General features: G+C 47.5%; 7 protein-coding genes across 7 annotated transcripts; 3 read left to right on the top strand and 4 right to left on the bottom strand.

Moving 5' to 3' along the window:
* Positions 1 to 6: 6 nt before the first annotated feature.
* F5147DRAFT_715674 (JAB1/Mov34/MPN/PAD-1 ubiquitin protease-domain-containing protein) lies at positions 7 to 1,614 on the bottom strand. The gene is made up of 8 exons (XM_041438554.1): positions 1,448 to 1,614; positions 1,344 to 1,394; positions 1,105 to 1,288; positions 931 to 1,059; positions 610 to 873; positions 424 to 558; positions 317 to 369; positions 7 to 269 (listed from the first exon to the last, which is right to left on the bottom strand). Exons 1-8 carry the CDS (start codon positions 1,579 to 1,581, stop codon positions 131 to 133), a joined length of 1,089 nt encoding a protein of 362 aa, XP_041288395.1. The 5' UTR covers positions 1,582 to 1,614; the 3' UTR covers positions 7 to 130.
* On the bottom strand, positions 1,615 to 2,772 carry F5147DRAFT_715670 (uncharacterized protein). The gene is made up of 3 exons (XM_041438553.1): positions 2,720 to 2,772; positions 2,191 to 2,669; positions 1,615 to 2,143 (listed from the first exon to the last, which is right to left on the bottom strand). Exons 2-3 carry the CDS (start codon positions 2,555 to 2,557, stop codon positions 1,884 to 1,886), a joined length of 627 nt encoding a protein of 208 aa, XP_041288394.1. The 5' UTR covers positions 2,558 to 2,669; positions 2,720 to 2,772; the 3' UTR covers positions 1,615 to 1,883.
* Positions 2,773 to 5,276: 2,504 nt separating this feature from the next.
* On the bottom strand, positions 5,277 to 5,755 carry F5147DRAFT_583802 (uncharacterized protein; the record flags this gene model as incomplete). The annotated part of the gene is made up of 3 exons (XM_041431748.1): positions 5,277 to 5,378; positions 5,433 to 5,525; positions 5,579 to 5,755. The coding sequence occupies 3 exons, from the start codon at positions 5,753 to 5,755 to the stop codon at positions 5,277 to 5,279; spliced, it is 372 nt and encodes a 123-aa protein (XP_041288393.1).
* A 2,290-nt stretch (positions 5,756 to 8,045) lies between these two features.
* F5147DRAFT_551528 (uncharacterized protein) lies at positions 8,046 to 8,195 on the top strand (the record flags this gene model as incomplete). The annotated part of the gene is made up of 1 exon (XM_041430414.1): positions 8,046 to 8,195. A coding segment is annotated over one exon (150 nt), but the record flags the coding sequence as incomplete, so codon positions are not given.
* A 959-nt stretch (positions 8,196 to 9,154) lies between these two features.
* On the bottom strand, positions 9,155 to 10,137 carry F5147DRAFT_656453 (cyclophilin-like domain-containing protein; the record flags this gene model as incomplete). The annotated part of the gene is made up of 3 exons (XM_041434118.1): positions 9,155 to 9,235; positions 9,574 to 9,861; positions 9,907 to 10,137. The coding sequence occupies 3 exons, from the start codon at positions 10,135 to 10,137 to the stop codon at positions 9,155 to 9,157; spliced, it is 600 nt and encodes a 199-aa protein (XP_041288391.1).
* A 343-nt stretch (positions 10,138 to 10,480) lies between these two features.
* Positions 10,481 to 11,311, top strand: F5147DRAFT_715651 (transcription initiation factor IIA, gamma subunit, helical domain-containing protein). Its single transcript, XM_041438552.1, has 4 exons — positions 10,481 to 10,616; positions 10,664 to 10,751; positions 10,809 to 10,868; positions 10,931 to 11,311. Exons 1-4 carry the CDS (start codon positions 10,579 to 10,581, stop codon positions 11,084 to 11,086), a joined length of 342 nt encoding a protein of 113 aa, XP_041288390.1. The 5' UTR covers positions 10,481 to 10,578; the 3' UTR covers positions 11,087 to 11,311.
* A 58-nt stretch (positions 11,312 to 11,369) lies between these two features.
* Positions 11,370 to 13,675, top strand: F5147DRAFT_715649 (uncharacterized protein). The gene is made up of 3 exons (XM_041438551.1): positions 11,370 to 11,878; positions 12,037 to 12,493; positions 12,547 to 13,675. The coding sequence occupies exons 1-3, from the start codon at positions 11,495 to 11,497 to the stop codon at positions 13,485 to 13,487; spliced, it is 1,782 nt and encodes a 593-aa protein (XP_041288389.1). The 5' UTR covers positions 11,370 to 11,494; the 3' UTR covers positions 13,488 to 13,675.
* The last annotated feature ends 282 nt before the right edge of the window (positions 13,676 to 13,957 follow it).

Below are 13,957 nucleotides of genomic sequence, written 5' to 3'. Positions count from 1 at the left end.
CTCCAATACAAACTCAAAGATCTACTATTTGAGATCTATCGCACGCAGATTCTTCATGAATCATGATGATGAAGAGAATGCAGTGTAAATTGTACCATTACAAAGTGCAGAATGATCATAAAATGCAGATCTACTCGACACTCATTGCAGTATCCATCATCTCGGTGACGCGATTGGCCCCAGCCTGCTGACTCGGTCGCGAAGAGAAAACGATATCTTTCAAAACCTGAGATATCAAACCATGTTGAGCTTCTGCGGCGATTTTGATGCTACAAAAACATAAGCTTGGCTGTACTACACAAAAACAGAGACCTACCTATCCTTCACACCCTTTGCGAGTTGATTGTCTTCTTTCTTCTTTTCTTCCTTCTGCAACAAACACGTATGAATATTTAGTGCACAGACAATTGGAGGATAATATACTTTTGGTGCACTTGATGCCTTCTCCTCCTGTCCTTTCATTGCTGGCAAAGGCGCCCGTGTACTGGACACTGTAGCCTGAGCCTTGGAGAGTTTCTGATGCAGATCTACGATCTGTGACACTGCATACGCCCGATTCTGTACACGTGGTATATGAGAAAACAATTGAAGCTAGCAGAAGCCTCTCACCGAAATTAAAGGGCTCTGGCTAAGTGTGTTAACCCAGTACTTGTTCCACAACAGACCGAGCAGTTCAGTGTCCAAGCTCGATTTGAACACCTCTACGTCTAGTGGGTAGTACTGGTTCGCGTGCACACCAAAATCTTCAATTTTGCTCAGGGGAATGGATTGGTATTCGGAAGCGGATACGTTAGGAGGCGTGTAATTCGATGGGTACGTGCGGAAGGCACCAATGTCAACTTTGCCAGCAGAGATCGTGCGATTTGGGTCAATCTATCGCATTGAGGGTCAGACCAGCAATCGAGCCGAACATGATAATGATGGACGCACCACGACGGCCACGAAAGGATCCTGGAACTGCTGGTTGTTCATTTGGGTGTCCACATCTATTCCCGAAAGCCAGCACCCATAGCCTGGATGTGAGTGGTACCAGCCAATAGCATTCTCCAATCTTTTGGCCTAAGGGGAGTGAGCGCAAGTTGTCTAGAAAGTTCAATTACATACCTTCTCGCTCTCCGAGATATACTTTACCATGTACTCATTTGCCTCGTTCGCAGCATTAACACGCGTCTCCGTGCCCTGCACAGGAAGTGCAAAGGAGTCCATGATAACCAGCGAGTTGCCCATCACCTTGCCTTGCATGAGTCCCATGATCTCGTGCGGTACTCCTGATCGTGCATGAATGACCTGCGGAAGAAACAACGTCAGATTGCCCGTTGAAACTTCAGCTATTGAAGCTTTCCATCTTTATCAAGGCGACTGCTGAGATCTTGCATGATTTGAAGTATTGTGGACTATCAGAGAAGTCAATGAGGCCTGCTCAAGTGATATGGGGTCGCCGACATACTCCTTGTCCCATGGTGCCTCCCGGTTTATCCGCTTATTAGCCTCGACATCAAAGGCATATATCTCATCTTGAGGCGAAACTTCAAATACGTCGTTTGCTAGCGAGAAGGTCTTGAACGCGGTGCTAGAAGTCATATGTGGTGGTAGATGACAAGGGGCCACATGATTTGTGGCGGAGGCAGATTCCAAAATGTACAGTGCAAATAGTAATAATATTGACGTCGTGCATAGGCGAATCAGACACGGAACATATGAGTGATCTCCTACTAGCCATGGTACTAGTCAACGTTTTGGGAATAATAACCATCTAATGCCTTCGTACAACATCTGAATGTTTATAGGAGACATCTCCGTATCATCTGAGAGTAATTCTCCTCTCGTCCTTTCTATCAGAAGCCGAATGTTAGTATTGGCTAGCCCCAGCTAGTAGCCACAAACTAACTCTCCGCTTCAACTGCAGCTCTCCGCTCCTTCTTCTCCCTCAACTGACGCTCCATTTCTTCGAACGCGTTGAGGACGATATCGTGCCTCTGTTGTGTAGCTGGTGTATTGGTTCGAACGCGGTCCGGCCACTCGGATTCTGGTATTGAAAGAGCGGAAAGCGACGAGCGCAAGGCCACGATCGACTCTTTGTAAGCTTCCAGAGATTCTTCGTAAAGGTCATAGACACAAATTGCACATCCTGACATGCAACATTCTTGCCTTATGTCAGACACTGGAAGTTAGCTTTGGTGGAAAATTTACCTTCGTCTGAAGGTGGTATGGGTTCCTTGGGGATCACAAAGCCCGCGATGGTATTGGGAATATTTTGCGCACCATAGGGCGAGGAGGATAGCGATGGAGGCGACAGACTGGCCTTGGATGCGTCCTGAGAAATCTCGGATATCTGCTTCATGAGAGCATTTCCCCCCCGGAGAGTATTTTCTAGTCTGCGGTAGCGTTCAGTGAGATTTTGTCCACCTCTACTTCGATTATTCCAATAGTTTCGGGAGATGGATGGTATCGACAAAACAGCGTTGAACGAGCTTGTCGTATTTGTAGTCAATGAGTGTAAGCATGGCGTGCGAGTGCGTGCAGATACTGCTATCCTCCACTGGCCAAAAGACAGCATGCATACTCCTGTCGTCTCGTTAACCGTCCTGCTCAAATCGCAGGTTAAATAACGAGCTTGCCAGTCCTGGAAGTCTACTGGAGATGATGTTTGATGACAAACGTTGGCTGCGCTGAGTCAGAGTCAGAGTGTGCAGTGTGCTGAGTCAGCTCCCACACCCACATGACTCGGAATCCCCTAAGTCAGAAAAGTTCGACTTTGCATTTTTCTCCTACATTGTGAAACGTGGTACTGATTAAATATTGAATTCTGAAGCCGCGTTCTATCAGTCTGGTGAGTCATCAGTACTCAGTCTCCGCTCGAAGAGTCAATCCGAACTTGTCGCGTCATTATTCGGGCCTACCTAGTACCGCAAGAAAACGCCGCGACGTTTTGTTCTCAAAATCGTCGTTGCCCCGAACTACCACAATCTTTGGCATATGCTGCTCCATCTTACTTTAAGAATACCTCACAGGCTTCATTGTGGTGCGCGGGCCTGCACAAAGGAAGCTTGGTCCTCAGCGGTTTCTCTGAGCTCTGTCATGAATCTTAATGACGACACTTCGCAGGTGATTTCACCAGAAATGAAAATCTGGGCAGCACGGCCTCCGGAATTACCGGTACTCTGGGATAGAAGTTTGATGGAGATCCCACTGAATTCACCGTTGTTGGAAAAAGTACCGGACTGGGAGGTGCGAGCATATGGTCTTCTTGCTCGTGGTGATTATCAAAGTCTGGGCAGGCACAGACCGCGCCTTTCAATCGTGCAGTCGCACAACAATGGATTTAGGGGGCTGACTACCAACATTAATGCCTCACAAGCAGAAAATTATTTCGGTATGTCATCAGGAATCGCTGGGGTCCAGAATAGAAACAAGACAGTGTCAATATTACGACTGATGATGATTCTAAGAGACCAGATCTCGAGTGTGTGATTCCAATCATGGTTCTGCACCCAAATCACGCGGCCGCGGCGTACTAATGAATGGCCATCTCATCCGTGGAGAAACAATATCATCATCCTCGCTGCAATTTGGATGATAGCAATATTGACTCCAGTGGCATATCCAGGTGCTTCTGTCACAACTCCAATTCGTTGATCGACAAGGTCGTCGATGACGATGGTCGGTCTCCCCAACCGACCTCAAATTTCCTTCTCATTTCCGAATTTCCTGCCCCGGCGATTGCTTCTCCTCCGAGGTGCTCGTTTACGTCAAGAATAACAAGCCTAATATCTCACGCATGGAAGGGATCTAACCTTATGTCACCCATGAGCTCTACTCCCATGTAGACGATGATGGCGGAGGCGGAGGTCCGATCAACGATTTGGTATCAATTACGTTTCATGTTTCTTCCGAACCACCTTGAGTGGTCGTATATATCAAACGGAGACAAGAGGATGATTTGTGCAACGAGTTGGACATACTGAAATTCCAGATCGTCCCCGGTGCTTATCATTCTTCTTTATCTTATACCCAATATTCACCCCCTCCTAACAACCCACACAATTCCAGGACATACTGCTACTGCTTACAAGTGGGTCGGATTTTAGTAACGTTAGTGCGCACATTCCACCTTTAATTAATCTTCGATCAACGTGGATAGAGAGTCCAGACGAAGGCGGATTTTAACCTTCGTGCACATTCCTCCGTGAGGCTTCGATCTTCCAATGTGCCTACACGCTTTAAAACTCTCATCGATCAAGGAAAGACATCGTGTACTTGGAAATTTACCAGATATTTTAATAGTCAGGATGACTCGATAGGCTCAACGAGTGGCATGTCCGAGGAGAGGATCAGATTTGAATTGTCTGCCTATCATCGCTTCAACAACCGTGAACAGGGTTCTATACAGGCTGTGGAAGAGCTATGCATGTCCGGAGACTGCGATCAGATATTCTGTGCAACTGAGACAACAAGAACCTTTTGTGCTATCATTTTGGGGCACGGCGAGTAAATTCTGCCAGATCGGCAAAGGGTGTTCTCCATTTGGTCAGTCTTCCCAGTACTTTCTCCTCAGAACGTGGACAAGCGCCCATGAAGCATGCAAATTTTTGCTTTGACAAGAACTTAGGGTAAGACTATGAACCATACTGCTTTCATATGTCTAGGTAAATCTCTATCCTCGTTCTCGATATACTAGTTGTCGAAGATACGATGACTAGGGATGAGGCTGTGAGTTATGTCAGCTCACGTCGTTTTTGGACCCTATTGAACCTACCAATGAGGTGGAGACCTTCATCAAGCTACACGATTGGCCCGCCAGAAACTGGTGTATGAAATTCATACCCGTCCGTAGCTCCATCATATTGCTGCCGGCCCATCGCCTGAGTGTAATTGAAGTCCGACAGATTGGCGCCTACGATAAGATTTCAATTTATTCTGTTTCGTGGCCTTTAGAGCGCCTTTGGAATCTGGATCTAGGGATTGGCTACTGCGTACATCATACACCATCATCAGCTTTTGTCTAATCTATGTATGAGAGTCTCGATGTTAACCAGGTCGCACATCTAAGCTAAGCAGAAGGAAATGCTTCAACTATGCAAGCGTATCGCGGACGCTGTGATCAAAGGACAATCGATACAAAAGAAGGAAAGGAACGAAGACTGGGAGTGTATGCTGCCGAAGGGGCAAGCGCATGTTGATGCCAAGGCAGTGGTGGGTCCTTGAATTGCGCAGGTCGCGACACCCACAGACAGGCCACGAGAATCATGATTGGCACCATAGTTGCCGCTGGGAGATCAAACACCCACAATTTTCACCATTGCTTTGATGGGCTTGAGTTGTTCATTGGTTACATTGTTGGGGATGCTAGGCGACCGGACGATTGGAGCACCCAGTGTCTGTCGAAACGTAAAATTCAACGCGTATACTGCATTTTAAACGCGGATACGTACGAGGATGTCGCCATTCTGCAAGAGAGTTTGTTGTACTATTCGGATACCATTCACATATGTTCCATGTGTGGTGTTTTGATCTCGTATGAGTATCTGGAATGGATCTTTAGTGTCTGTTCGTCATATTGGAATACGCGTTCTCTAACCTGTTTATTTTGAAGCCAGATTTCAGCATGTGGTGATGAAATGGATATTGAGCCACCCGGGGTGAACGCTTCTGGTCCCAGCCTGACATTGCCCGTGAACGATAGCCTGATGGGTTCGAAGGGACAACTGTCGGCCGTTGGGGACAGAGTGAGGCAAGGAGCAACGCAAAAGTTCATTTGGAGGAGAGCTGCCATAGTCGAAGGTGGTGTCTGAACAAGATCGACTCATGCAATATATATATGTATGTGTTTGCGAACCGCAATCGAAAAAAGGGTGCAAGCCCTGAGGTACAGTCGACTACCGCCAGGTTATTTATTATGGTTCTGGAATGATACCCAACATAGGGATCAGACTCCCAAATGCGGTCTTCATATCGAGCCGCCCACGTTCCTTGATGTGGACGGAGTCCTAGGATGATCGAGGAACCAGAAAATGAAGATAAATACTAACGGTTAATTCAGTTTACGAGTTATTGGCGAGGTGGGGGATTGATTACGCGAGGTTCCGGAACTGCCTGGGTTGTGACTGTGATGAGTGACTGGGTGGGAAGTGGTTTTCATTCCGCGACCTCGTGGCATCCAGCGCGTCGCCTCTCTGACTGCGCGTGCATTATGATGATCTGAGTCCTGATCACGGCCATTGTTTTAAAGAACCTCCTTCAAATGCAGCGAGAAGAACGGCATTGGAGCTCGCATTCAGGAGGTGCTTCCGAATGGGAAGGTAAACATTAAATTACCCTCTCGCGCTGGCCCCAATCGTCGACGTTTCGGCATCGATGTCCACGTCATCTCAACAATTCGACGAAGAAGAGGACGAGGATGCTACCAAAATTGACATAATGGCGACCGAGGGTCCGACACACCATCCACAGCGATTCTTGCTAACACCGCTATCCCGACTAAGGCTATGGTACGATCAGCTATAATCCTCTATGCTTGTGGGGATCCCGATTGATATCCCCGGTCCCGAAGATCTCGTACCCCAAAAGGGCTCGAACGTGGTTAAATTGAACATGAGTTAGTGTGCATTCGCAGAGGATGTCCTAAGATGCTCGCTCTTCTGGGCAAGCAATATAATACAAACCAAGTATTAATAACCTGAATGACACGAGACACCGAGGAAGTTGCGCAATGATGAGTAGATTTGATTACTGGCCTAACGGTGGGCTCAACCTAACCAAAGGTGAGAGTGGCGGCGAAGTGTGCTAGCGCAGGTGTGACTTTACAAGATGACGTGACTGCGAGCTCCACTGTCACCAAGGTTTTGATTGGGTTTGAAACTTTGTCCTCTAGTAGGCAGCTAGCAGGTTCAGGTTCTATTGGACAGAACAACTTTCAAGGTCTGGACTCTGCTACATCATGTCGTGTCCCGTAAGGTGGGTGTTCCCCATGGAGAAATCAGAGGGTCAGTCATCTGCCGGCGGCAAAACCGGCCTAAGCCGGGCGCAGCAAAAATTTTAATCCATGTTTCGCTAAACTTTCACCAATACTACTAAGTAAGCTTGCCGGCGGGAGAATGGTAGTGTTTCTCGGTGCCACGGGTGCCAAATCCTGACCAGCAAGCACTGATCTAGTTTCCCGGAGTCGAGATTGATGATACTAGCAGTGTCGCCCCTGCCATTTTCGCGCGATCATGACAGCCAAGGCGGAAGTCTGCCTGCAGTGTTCATAACTAAGCGCTAAGCTTTTTTTAATGTTATTTGATGTAACCCCGGCCGTGCACGTACACTGCTGTTTGAATAATGACTAGGTCTCAAGTCATTCACGTAGATAATAGTTTTTCACGGTACACTAGCTGCCAAGTTGTTTCCCTGAAGAGTGAAAAGACTTGCTCAAACATCTTTAGTTCTTGAGGATGCCATAATAATGTGACGTTTGTTACTGTGGCACGTTCCCTCTCTCTTCGTTTTACTACATCCGAGCTTGCACAACGTATTCTCACTCGTGGAAGTCATAAGGTGGCTCGGTCGTAATGAAGGCCCAGCTTCGTAGGTAGGACAATTTGATCATTCATGATGTGTATTAACTGCTTAATTCTACCTATCTGACAGGGCCTCGCGTGCTTGAGTTGTATTAATTGTTCTTCCTGCGTTTCATCGCGCGGAACCAACAAATATGACTGTGAACTTCATTCTTGCGCTTTAGATAGCTACCTTTTGGGCGAATACGTTGCTCCTCGGTGGTCTCAGGGCCCTATCATACGATTGGGCCCCAACAGCTTCCCAAGGTGTGCTATGGGCCCACGGAAATTTGAAAGGTTCACTCCCGAAACAGCCAGCAGCTGCTGAATTTGAAAATCTGTTGACGGAAAACGCTGGCACCAGTCCGCAAGAAGTGTGGATCTTTACAAAGTCACAGGGGAATATCACCAATTTGTACGTTATCAGCCTCATGCTACACCACAGTCATAACAAGACTGGAATTTAGTTTCTGGGACCATCCGTGCTGACACGTCAATTGTGTCAGGGTGGCTCATCGCTTGTTTCTCACTCCCATTCTGCCGTATATCCTGCTGCCAGGGAGGGTTGAGGGTGTTTCCGCAGGATTCCATCAGAAGGCACTAGTCCTTTGTGAACGTATGAGTGACGTGGACGGGAATCCGTTGGTTCAGGAACCTGTGTCGGATCGTAGTCCTGCGGATCTCGAGGCTGTAGAGACTGTCCAACCAAAGAAAACTGCGTTAGTGTTCATTCCCGCTGGATCTTGGTTTCTCATTAATTTTTCCCGTCGGGTGGTTAGTTTCCGAGTTTTCATATTTCTCATCCCACTTCATGTTCATTTTTCATATTGATTGCATTAATTGCAACGGCAGTCTATAAGCCATGCGCTAAGCAGGGTTATCTATGAGCCAAACCCGTGACGTTTGCGACTTAGACGGAAGTTTGTCAGAGGGAGGTACAAGCCTTAGTCAGTGACTGGCTGTGGCCGTTAAGGTTTTCCCAATACCGCCGGCCACATAGTGTCTGTGATAGTGATAAGTTCATTTTAGTTCTGATTATCTATTCCCTGCCAGATCCTCGTTGCAACCGCGTTGGCGTTATTGCTGTAAGTTTCATGATCAACATTTATGTAAGCTCCTTTGCTTCTCTACACGCTAAACTAATCATGTGGTGGGCTGTTGGGGATCCCGAGCTTGTTTTTCTCGTTCACGACATCTCCATCTAGTATATCCAGGCTAACGGCGATGTTGAAATAGGTAATCATGCGCAATGGTCGCCTGCCTATCACACGGCTCCGCCCGCTGGTGTAGCTTCTTCACACCCGTCAATCATCATGATCCGTCGCGCATGGTTTGATTGCCGCAGGTTGGTCTCCATTTTGCAGGTTTTCTATCAAACTAAGAGTGCACACGAGGCTGCGATTATGCCGAGAGTTGCGCTTCAATCGAAACGAGGCTGGATCATCTCCGCAGTATAAGTACATAGTTGCATCCCTTCTTGGCCGTTTGTTGATCTTCTGCCAGCATGGATACTTCTGACACGAAGACATTTACAAGCAACCAGCTCAGCGTTACCATGCAAGATGAATCGCGTAATGCGAGCCTTCTCTCAGACTTCTTCGCCCTATAATATTACTTCAGACGTGAGTCGTGCATGCCTGCCCCACAGACATATCCGCAATAACGTCGTATTGGTGGATCTTGATAGCAAGTGAGTACTAGTCATGATAAGGTGATCGGTCAACTTTCCTTAGAGACCCTGAATTCTATCTGCATGTGTTTTCGCTCCAAGGGCCTTTGTGGGCGATTTGTCTCACAACAGTTGTCATCAGCCTAAACGAAGAAAAACACAAACATAGGGAGAACGTGACACTGAATGTATGCTTTCCCCACATAGCATAACAACACAACTCATGTTTTTCTAAGCGACCTCGCCCCCTTATGTGATTTCCACTCGCGGGAGAAGTGCCAGTCTCGAACGAGTAAGCCGATTATCATTACACCCCACTGTCTGGATTTGGGTGAACACTCCACCTCTTGTTACGTGTCATTTTACATTATTAGCCTTCCCGCATCCACCTATCCACACTGGTACGTTGGGTTTCCCATCGACGTCTCCAGCAACTTGATTCAGCTTGTCCAGTACCTCAAACCCAGTTTTCAATTCCCCAAATGCCACGTATTTACCGTTCAACTTTGCAAGCTGCATCTCGTCATCCGTGAGCACAATGAAGAACTGGGAAGAATTCGTATTTTTGCCGGAGTTAGCCATCGCCAGAGTGCCTCTTCTCATCTTGATCTTCAAGCCATCCTTTTCATCGTTGAATTTGCCGCCATATATCGACTGGGTGAAATCAGAAAATTAATTAGTTATATTTCGAGCACGAACCTCACCGCCACTGCCATCTCCCCTTGTAACATCGCCCCCCTGCGCCACGAAATCTTTCACGATGCGATGTATCGGGCATCCCAAGTAATACAATTCTTTGTTACGTGCATTTTTACACTTTCCTTTCTCCCCTGTACACAGCGCAGTGAAATTGGTCGTCGTTTTTTTCAGAGAGGCCTCGAGGTTTAACTCAAAGACGAGGCGGCCGACACAAAGGGCCTCTGCCGGCATGAAGCGTAGTACATGCGATTTCTATCGACATTAGAAGATGGATATCTTTGAATATGTTGGCAGTAGAGCAATCGGCAGAAATGCAAATACATCGATTTCTCTGAGCATTTCTTGTTGCTCTGATGATAGATGTTGTGGGTCGGATGGCAAGCCGTAGATTGCTGCATTATTAGCGAGGAAATTGCTAGTAGCAATAAATGCGGCTTCATCGAGTTTGTGCTGTTCTTCATCTCCCATAAAAATATCGAGATAAACGGTGGAAGACATTTGCATAGAATTTGAGTGTTAGATTCAGATTCTGCATTGTGCAAAGTTCACTTGCGTGACATCACACGTCACGGTGGCATTACTCACCAACCATTGCCGCAGCTCATGGCAGCAAGCGGCTCTCAACAATTCCCGCCTGTTTCACTCTGAAGCCGAGGACTGCTGCAAATTAGCATGGCTTCAGCATACTACGAGTTTTACCGAGGGTCATCGTATGTTCCAACGGTTTACCTGATCGTTTGGCTGTTCACGGCTGCAGAATTGGAATGGCCCTGACAGACTCGCTGGACGAGCTTATCACAAGCGGCGCTATCACACCGCAATTGGCCATGAAAGTCCTTCAACAGGTATTTGTTGATTCAATGTCCGTCATGTCAATGAGCGTTGACCACGAGTTCTGACAGTTTGACAAGTCGCTCGCGGACACGATGGTCAAGCAGGTGAAAACTAAGACTACCCTCAAGGCTCGTTCGCTTCTGAGTTTTGAAATGAAAGACTTCTCACAGCTTTTATCCTTTTCTTTCAGGGCAACCTTCGGACATACCGTTTGTGCGATGATGTGTGGACATTCATCGTCAAGAACCCGTCTTTCAAGATGGAATCGAACGAAATGGTCTCAGCGGCTCGTATAAAAATAATCGCATGCAAGAATGGAGATGCCATTGAAGCAGGCAAGAAGTAGCCGAGGCATCTCTCACCGCTCGAATATCCCTTATGGCAGTTACTTCATACTTATCCATACAATGTTGTACTACCTTTCCACGCTGTTGTTTCTGGTTGTCATGGATAGATAAGCAAATATTGGTTTCGGTTCCGATACAAAGTCTTTTTAAAATCGTCGCTTGATTAACTAGGCTTAGGTCGTTGAGACTGGGGTACCGATAGCCTGAATGAATGATGATACGACTTTGGTAGATAAAACAGAAAACTCGCAAGACATGAGGGGCCCCGTCACTCCGCCATCCCCAAGGGCCAAGCTCACAAAACCCACGTGGCCATATATGGGACTTTCCATCAGTTTCAGCTCATCCAACCTGTTGTTCCTGTCCAGCCTTTTCTCACCGTGAACACATCCACACTATCGTCCGTCATGACGCCTTCCGCATATTTAGCCCATTATCCGGAGCCACCAACGGACGCAGCTGTTGCTGATGCTCGCAGAGAGCTCCAGGCACAGCAAGAGCAGCTCTTAGCGCTCTCGGAAAAGATTACATCCGCGGAAGACGCCCTGGCTCAAATTGTTGTCGAGAGAAAGCGCGCTATACGTGACCTACGACGCGAAAAGTTGTTGTTAGAGGAGAAGGTGATATATACCAAGGCGTATATCTCTCCTATACGCCGGTTGCCACATGAACTACTCCGCCATATCTTCCTTTTCAACTTCGATGATCATCCTTGCTGTGCTTGGGTGCTTGCATCTGTCTGCACGCTATGGCGAAGACTCACGCTGTCAATGCCGAGGCTGTGGTCCAAGGTGAGATGATGCAATTCTTCGCCTTTCAGCTTTGGTATTGCGTCATGGAAGATGGTATCGATATCCTCGTATGTGTGTGCGGTGGAGGCAGTTACTGCCCTCGTAGCTCGTTCTTGATCTCATTTCTTTCGTTTATGATGTTGACTCTTTCATGCTAGATAAGACTCGTGACAAATCAAAGCGCAACCGCCGATACCATACGGCTTTGGCTGGAACGTTCTGGAGACAAAGTGCCGCTTGATATCGAGATTTACTTGCGAGTAAACGGTGTGTCTAACGAGGGCTCATCGACCCGTACACGACCTGCCTCACCTACGCCGTGGTTGCATCCGCCCAGTCCACCACCTCATTATGTGATCCCACACCCTCCTGGAACAGCGATGCTCCTACCACCCGCCCATACTCCTATCATTGTCCCCCAATCACCCTCGCATCACGATTCATGGGGGTCACCCCCTCCACCTTCTTCAAGAAACACCCCACAAGCTCAGCGGAACGCTCACTGGGGTCATATCGCAATATTCTACCTTATCGAGCAAATGCATCGATGGCAACGGTTTGTCTTTAGGTTCGACAGGCAATTTCCATCCATGTCCGCGCTGAAATCAATAGCTGGTACGTAACCATGCTCAAAACGATTCAATGTCATTTAATGGGGAGAGTAATAGGCGACGCCCCCATACTTAGAGAATTTGAAATCTCTTGCGCCGAAACTATTTATGCGAGTGAATGGCCTTGGATACCGAGTTCAAGTCCAGCGACTAGTATGGCTCTTGGCAAACTAGAGTCACTGATGTTACACCACGTTCCATTCAAATGGTCATCACCGATATTCAAAACCAATCTACGGTCGCTTAATCTCCGTTCACTTCCATCGAATCATCTACCGTTGGATCGCATCATGCACATTATCGCCAGTAACCCAGATCTTGAATCACTCACGTTGTATTTTGCTGTTGCTCTGCCAGCTATTCTTCCCCTTGTCCAGACTTCGTTACCTCGGCTTCGTGAACTCACCTTTGGCGGTCACTACCACATGTCGCAACTAGCGGACTCTCTCGTGCTTCCCTCTTTAGAGATACTCAACCTCGATGTAGAAGCCCGTGATCCGATAGAAGACACCATTACCAATCTCCTACAACGCTCGAACAATCCACCGATTACCCGCCTCTCTGTCTCGTACGGCAGTACCTCGAGCTCGACGCTTTATTATGGCCCTGGCGGAGTCGTTATCTCATGGGGTTTCCTAACGGACCTAAACCATCTGCAATCGTTGAGCATAGGCGGGACGCCGCTCGAGCCATTTTTGTCGGCGCTCGGAATGCCCGACGAGGAACAGACCCATTGGGCGTGCCCGAATTTGACGACGGTGGCGATGAAAAGTTGTCATGCGCATTCTGATGGGATAGCGAAGCTGGTGCAGCTTGTGGAGGCTCGCAATCCAGAGTCGGGATCTGCGACGATGGTGAATGGAGTTATACCGACGAGACTGCAGCACCTGGAGTTGTATGATTGTGCGACACTGGGACAGGATGTGATAGAGTGGCTGAAAAAGAGGGTAGATGAGGTTATTTGTACTGAGCCTTCTTCGTATGTAAGGTCTCCTTAAGGTTGCGTGAGCCGAACTTGTGTTGATACTATTTATTACGCAGGACTCGCGGCTCTAGCTGTTGTGGATTAGTGGCGTATTTTTGATTGTTGTACATACAGTGTTGTAATTCACTTGGAGTGTAAATGTATTTATTTTTTTGGTTCCGCCTTGTGTTTTCGTAATCATGACGATATCGACGTACAGAAGTACCTGCAGGATGTAGTATTGATCGCAGCGACCGCATTGCACTTGACAGTTGCTTGGCAGCGCCACGAAGATGTGTAGGTGCCTGTTAGCTCCTTCCGCCGAATGTTTTATTACCGTGAAGATGTGTTTCAAGTATTTTGGTTTTTACTGGTAGGATAAGCAACTGCGATCAAAGCAAGGTTGATTGGTGATGAAGAAGAAATGATTGGTCCCACCGTCGACCGAAGCTTGGTAAGATCATATAATCTAGTTTACTCATAGTTGACTAGTTCATAGGCGGC

The sequence above is a fragment of the Suillus discolor genome, assembly GCF_016758755.1.
Source record: "Suillus discolor strain FC423 chromosome Unknown F5147scaffold_67, whole genome shotgun sequence".
In the NCBI taxonomy this organism is placed as follows: Eukaryota; Fungi; Basidiomycota; class Agaricomycetes; order Boletales; family Suillaceae; genus Suillus; species Suillus discolor.
The sequence above is the reverse complement of the archived record's forward strand: the minus strand, read 5'-3'. Positions and strand labels throughout refer to the sequence as shown.